We start from the raw sequence: 14445 nt of genomic DNA, 5'->3' as shown, positions 1-14445 counted from the left end.
AGGTCCACTGTAAGGTTCAGTGGAGTTTGCTGCAGGTAGTGGAGCGGAGGGGCAGGACCTACAGCTGACTAATGACAATGAGTCTAAAGGTAATGTGACATCCGCAGAGCCACAGCACCCCAGGATGCTTCTGGCTTCTCAACAAGTTTCCCATCTGTAAAGTGAGTCCGGTAGCAAGGTTTAAAGGCAAAGAAAACTGAACAGAGTGCTGGCTTTTGGAGTTCAGGGTAATTGAATGGAGAAAGAGGGCGTTAGAATTTTCAAAAACAAATGGGGGGAACTTAGCATCAGTGTGGCCAAGACTCATGGATCTCATTGCCTCCAAGTCCTGTGTCCCAGTGTCATCCTCTGGAAAGTGCGACAAGACTGCCCCCTAGCATTGGTGAAGGGTAAAATGATTGTCTGACGCACGAGATGTTGCAAGCATGTAATATTTATTACTTTATACCATAGTTACCCTGGGCTCGCGCTGCAGCATAAACTAAACCGTGTTTAACTGCAGAGGAAATGGCTCACGTTGCAACAGCTATAACAATACTCAAAAACCTTCCAGCATTTTGCGTGTTGCACCAGGGATTGTCTCTTGCTTTGTCCACTGCTAGTACGGCTGCCTGGTCCCCAAAACTTCCCAGCTACACATCAATGAGAGCAGCCACTGCCCTTCCAAACACAGACTACTATGACTTCTAACTCTGTCTCATTCTCTTTGGGCCACTGGTATGGAGGAGGGGACTCAGCCTCCTGACTGGAGGGGGTTAAGATACAGACAAGCATCCTCGATTTGTCTGCTTACTGGAACAGTGGCATCTTGCCAGACTGTTTTCACAGCGAACTACAGAGTAAAATTGTGGGAGCAAGGAAGAGCCGCAGAAACGGACAACCTCGTGACTGACTTCGCCTGGGAAAGGCGGGCACACCAACAGCAGCATTTAGACAAGCCAGAACTGTCACCCTGCCCATGTGTACTGCAAAATAAATAAACTAAGATTCCGTTATTGTACACTATTTACAGGTAGGAGACCTGAACTTCGCTTTGGATCAGTACTGCATATTCTCCTGAAGGCACGGAGCAGGGGCCAGGAAAATTTTAAAAGGAGCTCAAGGGTGTGCTTTTATTTCCAACTCTGGGGCAGGCTGCACTTCTCCCAGATGTGGGCAGGCAACATGTGAGTCAGGGAGCTACTGTTGATGGACACTAGCTTCTGCAGTTTGCCCAGGCAGTCTAGCAGTGTCGCCTCTGGGTGCTCTCCCAGGCGAAGGTCCATCAGGCGCTGGTGCCTCAGCATTCGATCAGCCAGCGCCAGGCAGCAGATAGCTAGCAGGGAGGGTGTGTAGGTGGTGAACGCATAATCGGTCAGGCTCAGCTCCGCCACTCCCCGGGCCAAGGTTTGAGCTGCTAAAGCTTCCGTGACCTCAACCTGACCGGCCTCCACGCGCGAATGTGTGAAGTGCTCCAGGAAGAAGTTGATGGTGGGCGCGCCCAAGCTGAAGTGCAGCTTGTGTAGCACGATGCACTCGAGGTTACACAGCTGCTGCCGGGAGAAAGCCCCGCCGCACAGGGCCAGGAGCTGTTTCATGCGAGGTGGGTGCACTTCTACCTGCAACGCAAGAGTGTGCTCAAGTTCTGGACGGGTGGGCTCCCGGGTCCCAAACCCGCCTAGCCTTAAATCCGAGAGAAAACGGAAACTTGAACCCTATACTTCCACACAGGCTTCTCCTTTCCGCGATTCCACCCCTAGACCACACAGGGCTGCTAGTACACCTTCTCTATCTACAGCCCAACTTTAAAGACTGTGTGTGTGTGTGTGTGTGTGTGTGTGTGAGAGAGAGAGAGAGAGAGAGAGAGAGAGAGAGAGAGAGAGAGAGAGAGAGAGAGAGAGAAGAAGAGGAGGGGAGAGGGGAAGGGAGGAAGGGGAGAGGGGAGAGGGGAAGGGAGGGAGGAGGGAGGGAGGGAGGGGGAGACAGACAGACAGACAGAGGAGAGTGTGTAAAAGTCTTAAAAGCATCTTTTTCAGAGACAAGTGCCCACAAAGCTTTGGGTGGGCTGCCAACTATATCTTTGCGGTCCGAAAGGATTGTTACTGTGATTGGAAAAGAAAGTAGGAAATTAGGGCTATGACATGTAAAGGCCTTCGAGCATCTGACCAGAGGAGTCAAGCAACCCCACCCTAAACCATGCACGAGTGGAGGAGGAGGGGGTCGGCTGCGAACACATCCCACCCTTTCGCCTGGTGGAGGTACCTGCTTGCAAGCGATGAGCAGACAGGTGACCCCGAGCAGCTGGAAGCAGTCTGCAGCTACAGGGGTCGTGAGGAGGAAACGGTCCAGAGTATTCACGGTCAGGCACAGCGACTCGAAAGAGAGGCCGAACTGGCGGTGGACTTGGAGGAGCCAACTGAGCAGCTTACAGCGGGATTCAGCAGTCACCTGCCGGGAGGGAGAGGAAGAGGGTGCTGAAAACACCCGGCCAAGACAATCCAGAGAGCTTCCTCGAATGGAGATAGAGAGGAAAAAGCTAAATGGCTGAAAAATAGGAAACACGTGGGGGTGCGCGCCTGGCTTAGAACGGGCGTTCGGAAAGGCCCGGGAACGTTTGGGCTCGCGCCTGGTACTGTGCACAGAGAATTAGGCGCATTACCCCGTCTAAACCTCTCGGCAAGTCAAAGGGTGGGGGGAAAGTTTTTTTTTTCCTTAAACAGTGTGCAAGCAAATTTAGGAGTTCGGGATCTAACCTAGAACTGTCGGACTGCATTATAATAAAACTCCTCTACCCAGCCCCATAACTAACAAACTCCGGATATCCACCTCCCCACCCCCAAACTTTCTCCACCTAAATAGGTCAGTGGCCCAATCCTCGAAGGTCCTTTTTGCTCCTACTAAGGGCAGATAATGGGCTGCAACGACTGGGGCACTGCGAAGGGCAGTCAGCAGCCAGGGGGAGAGCGAGCTAGCCTGCGAGAGGCTAGCTCTTGCCAGCGCTCACTTGTGGCTGGCGCGCCAGCGACTCCCGTGGGTGGAAAAGGTTCTCCTGCGCCTTTCGGAAGTCGTAGCAGCTCTGGCCATATTCTCGGAAGGTCTGGAGATCTAGCGCTGTCAAGGGCTGGGCAGAGCTGAGTAGGGAGCTGCAGTCCCGCACCGCAGACACTGCGGGGCTGTCGGCACCGTCCGAGCTGGAACTGGGGGACTCGAAAAGGTCACAGACGCCCGAGTCTCCCGGGAGCGAACACGCGTTCAGCGGCCGCAGCGGCTCCTTCCTCCGGAGGCGCGGGCGTCTGCTCTTCTTCACTGGGGCGCGGAGGTTCTGATGGTTGTCCTGCCTCCCGGCTCCCGAGGCGGGGCTGGCCGGGCTGGCAGGACAAGGGGTCACCATGTTACAATCGAGTAGCGGCCCTAGCGTCTACAACGCCCGGAGCGTCGGCGCGAGGGCTACGAGGAAGATCGGGTCCCGCTGCAGGCGCAGCTCTAAGTACCCGACCTGTGCCTTCCCTCCACCACTCCCCCGGCCTCTCACTGGCTGAGCCCTGAGCGGCCCACGAGCCGCGCTTTCCCCGAGACAGAGCCACTCCCCTCGCGTGCGAGCAACGCGTGGCCCCCCGCGATGGCGCAGGGGGAGGAGGCGTTGCAACAACTCCCGCCTGGCACCCGCCTTCAGCAGCAGGCTCCGCGCGTCCGTCGTCACCCTGGCAACCGCAGCCCGGGTCCTGGCGCCAGCTGCGCGCGCGCTCTGTGGTGGAGCCTGGAGATCGCTGGCCACCAAGGTGAGCCGTGGGCCGGCTGAGCGGTTTAGCTGTGCCCCCTCCCCCACCCTCCGCAAAAGGGGAAAGGCTGCTCCCGGGAACCTGAATCTTGGTTAGATTGTCTGGCCTGGTGTGATCATCTTTTATGCCAGCCTTCACCCGGGGTGGGTCCGCCTTTGAGCTCCGGACCAAGAGGAGGCTAGGTTTCTTTCAGTGACCCATAAAAGGACTGGGAATTCATTTGCGACTGTTTTATTTCATTCCGCTGGCCTAGGGGAGCAGAGCTTTGGCACGCTACTAGCATCTGTTAAACCTGTGGGAGCCCGTCCAGTCAGACAGGTATTTGTGATCCAACAACGTTAGGAACTGCCTCAAATGACCGTCACACAAGTCCATTGCCCTCTGGATACTCCGTCCCGCACTTTTCATCCCAAGCCAAACACGGCGAGGCTGCAGCGATTGAAGGACTTAATGTCGCAGGTGGCATTTCTGTGGAATTGCTCACAGCATGTTCTGCTTTGGGTCATTAGCTTCTAACCCTCTGCCTTTCGAGGTTATTCTTGGCGCTCTGGGGAGAATGGAGCGGAATCAAAGGAATGCAGGGTTGGTGGTGGGAGAGAGAAAGAATGTGATACCCTTTCCATTCTCAACTGGTTTCCTTCAAACTCCGGTCTTGATCTAAGCTGGTCTCTACCCTGAATCCTCAGGAGGGACTGTAACCCCTTAGGAGAAGGGACCCGGGGGCACACAGGACGGCTAGCCGACTGCCCTTGTAATCATTTTCCCAAAGGCAGGAAAACCTGTACTCTCAGCCCGAACTTTACAGAGGCATTCCAGCGGGTGAGAGATCTGCTGTGAAATCTGCACACGTGGCCGTCCTCACTTATTCCAAAGAAAGCTGGAAACTTTTGCAGTCCACGTGCAAATCCTGCCCCTAGAAACTTGCCAGAGAAGCAGGTGAGGGGAAGGGGCTGGATTTCAGAGTCTCGCCTGTTTCCATTCTCCGTAATTCTGAAGGGGCTTTGTCCCAGTTTAAATCGCAGCACCTGTTTGACACGGGGTTGCTGAGAATCACCTGAGAGGAGTTTTCAACTTGCAAGTGCCTGGCTTCCTGTCTCCTCTCAGGCTGTTGATGGGTAACGTTATAGGGAGATCACCCAAAACCACAGAAAAGGGGCCACATATTGGACCTCTTCCTAGAAGAATTTTCTGGGTGAGGAGGGAGGATTCAGGAACTCTCTGATTCTGCCTACTGGCCCAGCTGGAAAGAGCACAAGGTACATCACCAGTAGGGGCCAGAATGTTCCTAATTAATGATCTTCCTCAGCAAGGCGTTATTCGGTCTCTTTTTTGTCGTCTGAAAAAGGTTATTACTTGCCTTGCGAGTCAAGTAAAATCGATGTGAAATCTTGAAACCTCTCCCCCTCCCACTAATTTTATTTCTTCACTTTACATCCCGATTGCAGCTCCCCCTCCTCCCATTCCCCATCTCACATAGCCCCTCCCCCCCCTCTCTCTCCTCTGAGAAGCGGGAGGTCCCCTTCTGTACTAACCCACCCTGGCACATCAAGTCACTGCCGGACTGGGCACATCCTCTCCCACTGAGGTCAGACAAGGCAGCGTAGTTAGGGGAACAGGATCCACAAGCAGACAACAGAGTCAGAGACAGCTCCCACGTCAGTTGTTGGGGGTCCCTCATGAAGAGAAAGTCCTTTTTGAATGCAAAATAATGGGGTCATATTGAACCTGATTCAGAGGAGTCAAGAATACTGTTATGCTGAGGGGAATTGAAGATTTATCAGTCCATCTGCATGCAGTAAGGCTCGGAAGGCTCCCCGTGCTGAGAATACTGTTTTTCTAAGGATTTTGCCTGTACTTAGTCAATCCCAGCAGACACTGCCTGAGTTTCAGCCTGAGGACCTATTCACTGTTGGCAGAATGCTTGCTGTGTCACCAGCTGTGTCTAACCTGCAAGGAGCTGGTGCTCTGGTGGGATAAACCAAGAACCATTTGTCATTCAATGGTTTTAAAGATAGGGGAGGGGACCAAGATATCAATTTAAATTCAAATGTCAGATAAACAACAAATGCGTTTCTCATAAGGATATCACAAAGATTGTATGAGACATATCTATAAGGGGAAAATATTCATCTGAAATCCAAATACTATCCAGAACACTACACTACATGGGACGTCAGACTGTTCTTTATCTGTCATTCAAATTCAACGGGGCATCCATTCGGTGGCCTTACCTGGGTGCCCTGCAACTTCACAGCCTCATTGTTCTGGAAAGAGTACTGAAAAACTGACGGTAAAAACCAAGATAGGGGAGGAAGGTAGGCAGAAGAGAAGGGCTAGGCAGGAGAACTGTAAGTAAAAAAGGCTGTGGGAGGAGCAGGAAGCCGTCCTGGGACATCCACAGATGTAGATAGGGCCTGTCTAATGAAGAATGGCCATTGCAGAGAAGAGGGGGAAAGAAGAAGCCAGAAGGTTATAGCTAATTACGTAAAGGCTATGTGCCGAGTACTTTATTCTCTGTGTTATATTGTATATTATACTCCTTCAGTCTTTGCAGCTCCGCAGTCCAGCTTCTGGTGTGACAGCCATTCTTCTAGAAGAGGTATACAGAGGTAAAGACTGAGGTAGTAAATGTAAATAGGTAGTAAAATGTACAACTAATGTTGTGGTTTGCCCTGAAGCTAAGACTCAAGTTTAGCCTCGCTTCTCCATCCACACTGAACTACTTTGTGATGGTTTGTATATGCTTGGGCCCAGGGAGTGGCACTTTTAAAGGATGTGGCCCTGTTGGAGTAGGTGTGTCACTGTGGGGGTGGACTTTAAGATCCTCATCCTAGCTGCCTGGAAGCCAGTCTTCCGCTAGCAGGCGTCAGATGAAGATGTAGAACTCTCAGCCCCTCCTGCACCATGCCTGCCTGGATGTTGCCATGCTCCCACCTTGATGATAATGGACTGAACCTCTGAACCTGTAAGTCAGCTCCAATTAAATGTCCTTATAAGAGTTGCCTTGGTTATGGTGTCTGTTCTCAGCAGTGAACCCCAACTGAGACAGGCTTCAGTAGCAAGCTTGCCAAAAGCTTTGTGTCTACGTGAGGGACTCACATGTTACCTGAAGCCACTGAGGAGGGCAGATGTCACTTGTTTAAAACACGACTCTGAGGCTGCAGCTGTAGCTCAGTGGTCAGAACTTGCTTAAAACATGTGATGCCTTGGGCCCAGCCTCTAAAACTGGAAAAAAAAAATAACATAAGAAAAGGACAGAAAGGGGCAGTTAGGCACAGTGATTCGTGCAAGACATGATTTGTGAAGAAGTAGAGAGAGAGGAGATTCCAGCTATATTTAGGAGACAGATTAAAGGGGTCTCAGTGTTAAAGGCCCGGAAAAACCAAGGAGCATTCTGACTCTGGCCTGTGCACCAGGGAAAGGGAGTAGGTAGCGGTGAAAATAGAGACCTCCAGAAGTATGACTACAGTCAAAATGAGCATCCAAGGTTTCCAGCCAAGCCTTTTAGCTCATTCTTAACTACAACACAAATATTACAGTACACACTATTTGTAAGAATGAGTGAGCCTAAGTAACAAAGGGGAGGGGTCTTTTGTTCTCAGTCACTGTTACGTTAAAAACCTCAAGATGAGACATAGCTCAGCCATACTTCATGGACGTACTTAACAAAGCAAACCCTGAAGGGAGCTTTTCCAGTCTCAAGTGCCACCCTAGCCATGCAGAGTCTGTCAGCGCAGGGAAGGGTTTCCTGTTTGTTTTAGTGCTGGCTGAAAGCTCACTTCTAACTGATTACACCTGGATGTAAGAACACCATCTGAGAGGCCCCTTCTAAACAGAAGGCTGGAATTTATCCTAGGACTTCCACCTGCTGCTGCACAGAAGCGGCCCCCTTCTCCAGTACTTGGGGTTTCTGGTGCTTCCTTGTAGACACAGAGCAAAGACTCATAGCCACCTGCGTCTCGGCGGCCAGCATAGCGGCCTTACTGCTGTTTCCCCACCCAAATGGTGGCTTGTGCTTGTTAACAGCAGTGTCTGCTTTTACTAATGCCCTCGCTCATTCATCACATACATCTACAAGTGTCTGTCCTTGTTTTTTCTTCATTAAAGATACATTTTTCTACCTTTGTTTATTTGGTGGTGGTGCTGGCCATGATGTGTGTTTGGAGGCCAGAGAACAACTTGAAATAGTCGCTTCTCCCTTTCCACCATGGGGGTCCCAAAGGTTGAATCCAGGCCACCGGGCTTGAGGCAAGGACCTGTACCAATTGAACCATCTCCTCCAAGGAATGTAGCATCGGATAAATAGACCAAATTTCCTACTCTCACAAGTTTTCATTCCGCCCAACACTCAGGAGGCAGAGGCAGGCAGATCTCTGTGAGTTTGAGGTCAGCCTGGTCTATAGCGTTACTTCTAGGACAACCAGGGCTACACAGAGAAACCCTGTCTTGGAAAACAAAAGAAAAAGACTCAAGCCAAACCAAAACAAAAGTTTTCATTTTGGAGGAGTAGACAAAATGGTCAAATAATATTTAAACATTTAATATTTTAGCTGGTGCAATAAGCTTAGAAGAATAAAGGGGGGAAAGAGGAACAGTAGAGCATTGGAATACAGGGGTCTTACGTTGTCCTAAAAATCCTCACTGAACAAATGCCATTGGAGCACAGACCTGACCGAGAGAGTTGGGGAATGGAGCAGGTGTATAGTACGGGGAAAGAGCATTTGCAGTAGAGACCAGTGTAAGCAAAGGCCAGGAGGCAAGCAGTAGTCTGGAAGAGAGTAACAGGAGGGAGAAATGGGAGGTGCAAACAGAGAGGTTCTCACAAGGGCTTTTAAAATAAAAGACATTATCACAGTTAATTTTGACTTTTTTTTTCAATAAATGTGATCTCTAGGAACTTTCAAATTACGTATATAGAGGTCGGTGAGATGGCTCAGCAGATAAAGATGCTTGCTTGCCTTAAAGCCTGAGTTCAGTGCCTGGAACCCATGAAGATGGAGAGAACCAACTACACAAAATTGTCCTTCACCATGCACATGCCACAGCATGTGACCCCCCGGCCCTGTCACATGCATCATATACATACAATAAGTTCCATTTCTGACTCATGTCATATCTATGAATAGCATTGTTTATAAAATTTAAACCAGACAGAGAATATATAGCAGCTGGTGGAGAGGGCACAGAGAGAAATGGAGCCCACTGAAGAGGCTGCTGAAGTAACCCAGGTGGGTCAGGCCTTTAAGGCCAGGCAGTGGATCTCTGTGAGCTCCAGGATAGCCAGGGCTACACAGGGAAACACTGTTTCAAAAAGCCAAGATAGGTAGGTAGGTAGGTACATAGGCGGGTAGGTGGGTAGGTAGAGGGGTAGATGAGTAGATGGTTAGGTGGGTAGGTGGGTAGGTGGATAGGTGGTTAGGTGGGTAGGTGGGTAGGTTGGTAGATAAGTAGATAGGTAGATAAGTAGATAGGTAGATGGGTAGGTGAGTAGGTAGGTGGGTAGGTGGGTAGGTGGGTAGATAGGTTGGTAGATAAGTAGATAGGTAGATGGGTAGATGGGTAGGTGGGTAGTGGGTAGATGGGTAGATGGGTAGGTGGGTAGATAGGTGGGTGGGTAGATGGGTAGGTTGGCAGATAAGTAGATAGGTAGATGGGTAGGTGGGTAGTGGGTAGATGGGTAGGTGGGTAGTGGGTAGATGGGTAGGTGGGTAGTGGGTAGATGGGTGGGTGGGTAGATAGATAATCCAAGTGAAAGCAGATGGAGAGATGGAGTCTTGGACCGGGATAAGGCTTGGAGAAGCAGTGAGAACTGGAGAGAGTCCAGATATATTTTGACCTTGACCGTGCTAACATGTTTTATGTAAAGCCATAATCTGTGAACAAAGGATCACCCCAGTTTTCTGGCCCGAGAAATAGAATTCATTGTCATTAGCTGAGATAAGAAAGGATCAGCAGGGAAGCCTATATGAAGATAAGGATTTTGTGTGTGTCTGTCAGGCTGGTGAGGTCTGTTTGTCAAGAACTCACATGGGGAAGATGAACAGGTATTCGAAGTTGGGGGCTGGGTCTTGGGAAGAGAACCTGTGTGTCAGTGAACGAGGGTAAATAGCACCATCAACGCTGGGCAGCAGATTCTGTGCCTGAGTCTCTGCATCTAGTTGTGGATGGGACATGTAAGGTAGCTTTGGGACATGTAAGATAACATGCCTACATATCCTATGTTTTGTTGCTCTCTCTACCTTCTGAAAATTTCTACCCTCAACCCTCACTGAGAAACTGGTGTCACACGCTCCTCAATATTTGTAGTATTTTCTACCTGGTCCAATTCCTGGGCTTCTAATTTGCCCTGTGAAAGGTCTTTAAGATCAGTTTGTTAATGTCTCTGGAACTGGGGGCCTCTGTTAGGGTTTAAATCTCGGTTCATGCCCAAAAGAGCACACCAAGCCAACATGGTTCCACGTGGAGAGGTTTAATGAGAAAAGAGTAGAGGAGAGGAAAGGTCGGCCATGGGCACATGGAGGGAGGTGGGGGTGGGGTGGGGGGTGGGGGGGTAGAGAGAAGGGACAGGGAGGGAAGAGCAGGGAAGAACAAAGAGCAAGCAAGAGGAAGAGGAGGGGCAAGCAGCCGGCTGTTGCCAAGCAACTGTGGGGCAGAGCGTACCTGTCTGCTCCCAGGTAGCTGTGGGGGTGGAACTTAGGCAGAATACCAACAGCTTCTGTTTCTTACTTTCTTTTTTTAAAAAAAGATTTATTTATTATACATAAGTACAGTCTAGCTGTCTTCAGACACACCAGAAGTGGGCATCGGGTCTCATTACAGATGATTGTGAGCCACCATGTGGTTGTTGGGAATTGAACTCAGGACCTCTGGAAGAGCAGTCAGTGCTCTTAACCACTGAGCCATCTCTCCAGCCCCCCCCCGGGGCCTCTGTTTCTTATCAAACCACCATGGATTAAAGCTGGATTTCAACAGCAATAGAAACTACAGAAAACCTACAAACTCGTAGAAACTGAACATCTCTCTACTGACTCTCTCCTGTCAAGACAGAAAAAAAGAAATTAGACTCCGTAGAATTCAATAGAAACAACGCACAAGATACCCAAACTTATGGGACACAATGAAAGCAGTGCTAAAAGAAAAGTTCATTGTACTAAACATAAGGAAATCAGATCTCCTACTAGCAACTTAACAACACACTTGAAAGCTCTAGAACAAAAAGAAGCAAATACACACAGGAGGAGTAGACAGGAGGAAATAAATTCAGGGCTGAAATAAAAAGAACAAAACAACAAAAAGAAACAAAGAGAATGATACAAAGAATCAGTGAAACAAAGAGTTGCTTCTTTGAGAACAATCAACCAGATAGACAAACCCCATAGTCCTAACTAAAAGTCAGAGAGAGAATATCCAAAGTAACAAAACGAGAAATGAAAAAGAAAATCTGAAGAATCATTAGCTCATGCTTCAAACCCTGTACTCTACAAAACTGGAAAACCTGGAAGAAGTGAACAAATGTCCTGATGGATGTCAGGAGCCATCTAGGAAAGGCTAAGGACAGCAGGTGACCTTCCAGGAGGTGGCCCATCTTTTTGCATGGCCTAAGGTGGGTGAGCTCTGAGAGGCAAGGTCCCAAGAGACTTCATCTCAGGATGGCTTCTTGAAGCTCATACACCTTTCCTGTCTTACATAGCCTAAGGATTCCTGGGCATCAGCCCACCCTATTGAGCAGATTTTTTTGCAGATCAACATAAAGATGAACTTTCCTGAATTAGCACTGTTTAGATGAATTAATGATTTTATAGAATTCCTGATTTGATTCAAATACTCTTAGGGAGAAGGTTTCAAGAGGTGGTTTTAGTTATTTTGCTAGAAAGGTGTGATAAAGTTAGAATCAAGAACAGGCTGCATAATGGGAAATACAGTGAGTGAGTGTAATTACATTTAAAAGAGAAATAGGCTTGGAACAAATCTGTGTTCAAGGAAATACATTCAGGAGCAAGGATAAAAGCCACAGGTGTGCACTAATATAGGGCAAGGCTGTGTAAGAACTGTTGCTTTGAACTTCTATATAATGAGCTTACAGTATGCAATATTGCTTTGAACTTGTTATTGATATCTTTCTGAAACTCCCCGTTTTGTGTAACATTTTATCTATGAAGTAATTTTCTGAAGAACTTTTGTCTAAGAAGGTATAAAAAGGCCAGAGAGAAGAAATAAAGTGATGGCTGGGGGGGGGGAAGGTCAGCCTCATCCATCCACCCACCCATCCATCCACCCACCCAACCACCCATCCATCCACCCACCCAACCACCCACCCACCCATCCACCCATCCACCCACCCACCCATCCATCCACCCACCCATCCATCCACCCACCCAACCACCCATCCATCCACCCACCCAACCACCCACCCACCCACCCATCCACCCAACCACCCATCCATCCACCCACCCATCCATCCACCCACCCAACCATCCATCCACCCACCCATCCATCCACCCACCCAACCACCCATCTACCCATCCACCCAACCACCCATCCATCCACCCACCCATCCATCCACCCACCCAACCATCCACCCACCCAACCATCCACCCACCCATCCACCCATCCAACCACCCATCCACCCAACCACCCATCCATCCACCCACCCAACCATCCACCCACCCAACCATCCACCCACCCAACCATCCACCCACCCAACCACCCATCCATCCATCCACCCAACCACCCATCCATCCACCCACCCAACCACCCATCCACCCAACCACCCATCCAACCACCCACCCATCCAACCACCCATCCATCCATCCATCCATCCACCCACCCATCCATCCATCCATCCACCCACCCACCCATCCATCCCTCCCTCCCTCCCTCCCTCCCTCCCTCCCTCCCTCCCTCCCTCCATCCAAATGTATGGGTACTGCCATTTTCCACTTTAACCGGTGTGTGTGTGTCCACATGAGTGACATTTTTCCTTTTTCTCTCTTTTTCCAAAAGAATTAACAAGGCTCACTGGCCTAGAGAGAGCTTCTGGCTGACTGGCCAGAGAAAGGAGCACTAGCAATAAATTCTTTTATGTAATTTCCCCACTGCTAAACATAATGTGTTAATCGACAGATATTAGCACTTATTAAGGCACAATAAAGAGTTAATAAAGAGTTAAGTTTCCCTACGCTTAATGAAGCACAGAACAATAATTAAATGATATTAATATTAAATGATAAATAATTTAAATAGACCTATAACCCCTAGGGAAATAGAAGCAATCATAAGTCTTCCAACCAAAAAATAGACCAAGGCCAGACGATTTTAGCACAAAATTCTACCAGACTCTCTTTTTTTCTTTTTCTTTTTTAAAGATTTATTTATTTATTTAATGTATATGAATATGCTGTATCTGTCTTCAGACACACCAGAAGAGGGCATCATATCCTATGACAGATGGTTGTGAGCCACCATGTGGTTGCTGGGATTTGAACTCTGGAAGAGCAGTCAGTGCTCTTAACCACTGAGCCATCTCTCCAGCCCCTTCTACCAGACTTTCAAAGAAGAGCTAATAACAGTACTCCTCCAGTTATTCCACAAAAATAGAAACACAAGGAATATTGCCAAATTCATTTTGAGACCATTCACCCTGATACCCAAACCACACAAACACTCAACAAAGCAAGAGAATTACAAATCAGTCTCCCTCGTGAACATTGATGCAACGAAATACATGCAGGTACGCTTAATACAGGGAACAAGGGGATATTTGATTAGTAAGAAGGAGCCAAAGATTTGGGGGATTTCCCCCTCCAGCTTGGGACTCCAGCTTAAGACAACGTTTCACCCTCCTCTTACCCAGATCAAGGGTGGGGATTAAAGTGGGGGGCATTGATTGTACCTTCTTTTGGCAAACAAAGCCAGTGAATTGCTGCCAACCTTAGACAACCTTGCTGGACCCTTAGGAAATCTTTAAACTCAGTTGGATACCACTGAAAATTATATTTACTTATGAATCTTTTCTTTTACAGTACTTAGGCTCCAAATCTCAGTGGTATTTAAAGTACTTAAAGTCGGACAAGTTTTGCTGGTATTTGGTAAACAAAGGGCAGGGTTTGGGGGTTTTGTTTTGTTTTTTTTTTCTCTCCCTTCAGCCCATTTTGTAAATCCAGACATTTGACTTCCACGTCTCAAGGTCCACCTGGGGAGAAAGTTTTCTTTTACTGCCTTCCTGGTGTCTTGCCAATGCCCAGGTCAGGAAGGGTTCAGTACACACTCTCAAGAGCACGGCTTCCCTTCCAGAGTAGATATGTTCTCTCTCCCACCCACTTGTGGCGATCTGCTGGGCACAGGCAGTACAGAGCAATGGCTCAAAGCTTCCAGGGCGAAGTGCTTGGGTACAAGCTGAAGCCACCAGCCTTGACCCTTTCTGCAAATTACACAGCCTCACTGATCTTCAGTTTCTGTAGTGGTTGACAACAAAAGGGTGGTATTCAGAAGCCCCCGAGACTGCCAAGGATTAAATAGGATGTCATCTGCTTCTGAAGTGTGCACCAGAACCAGTGTCTGCCATAGGTATGTGAGTGTCTAGCTAAGGTAGAATGTCTGTCTTTTTGCCACCAAGGATGTATCATGGTAAATATTTAACATCAATCAGGAGTTTCCCTCTTTCCTTTTTTTTTTTTAAGGCTTCATT

At 48.8% G+C, this 14445-nt stretch overlaps 1 protein-coding gene and 1 long non-coding RNA gene across 3 annotated transcripts; one reads left to right on the top strand and one right to left on the bottom strand.

Moving 5' to 3' along the window:
• Nucleotides 1-415: 415 nt before the first annotated feature.
• Nucleotides 416-3439, bottom strand: Ccno (cyclin O). Its single transcript, NM_001399780.1, is given in 3 exon segments — nt 416-1598; nt 2242-2427; nt 2984-3439. Coding segments are annotated over 3 exon segments (1059 nt in total). The 5' UTR covers nt 3371-3439; the 3' UTR covers nt 416-1112.
• A 145-nt stretch (nt 3440-3584) lies between these two features.
• Nucleotides 3585-5067, top strand: LOC147996070 (uncharacterized). 2 transcript variants are annotated; one of them, XR_015673974.1, is made up of 4 exons: nt 3585-3758; nt 4012-4076; nt 4528-4694; nt 4769-5067. It is a non-coding gene; the product is annotated as an uncharacterized LOC147996070 (long non-coding RNA). The 2 variants fall into 2 exon arrangements; XR_015673973.1 differs by having other exon boundaries at nt 4528-5051.
• Nucleotides 5068-14445: the final 9378 nt, after the last annotated feature.

This window comes from Rattus norvegicus, chromosome 2, assembly GCF_021556685.1.
Source record: "Rattus norvegicus strain SHRSP/BbbUtx chromosome 2, alternate assembly SHRSP_T2T, whole genome shotgun sequence".
NCBI lineage: Eukaryota > Metazoa > Chordata > Mammalia > Rodentia > Muridae > Rattus > Rattus norvegicus.
This window is presented reverse-complemented; position numbering and strand designations above follow the sequence as displayed.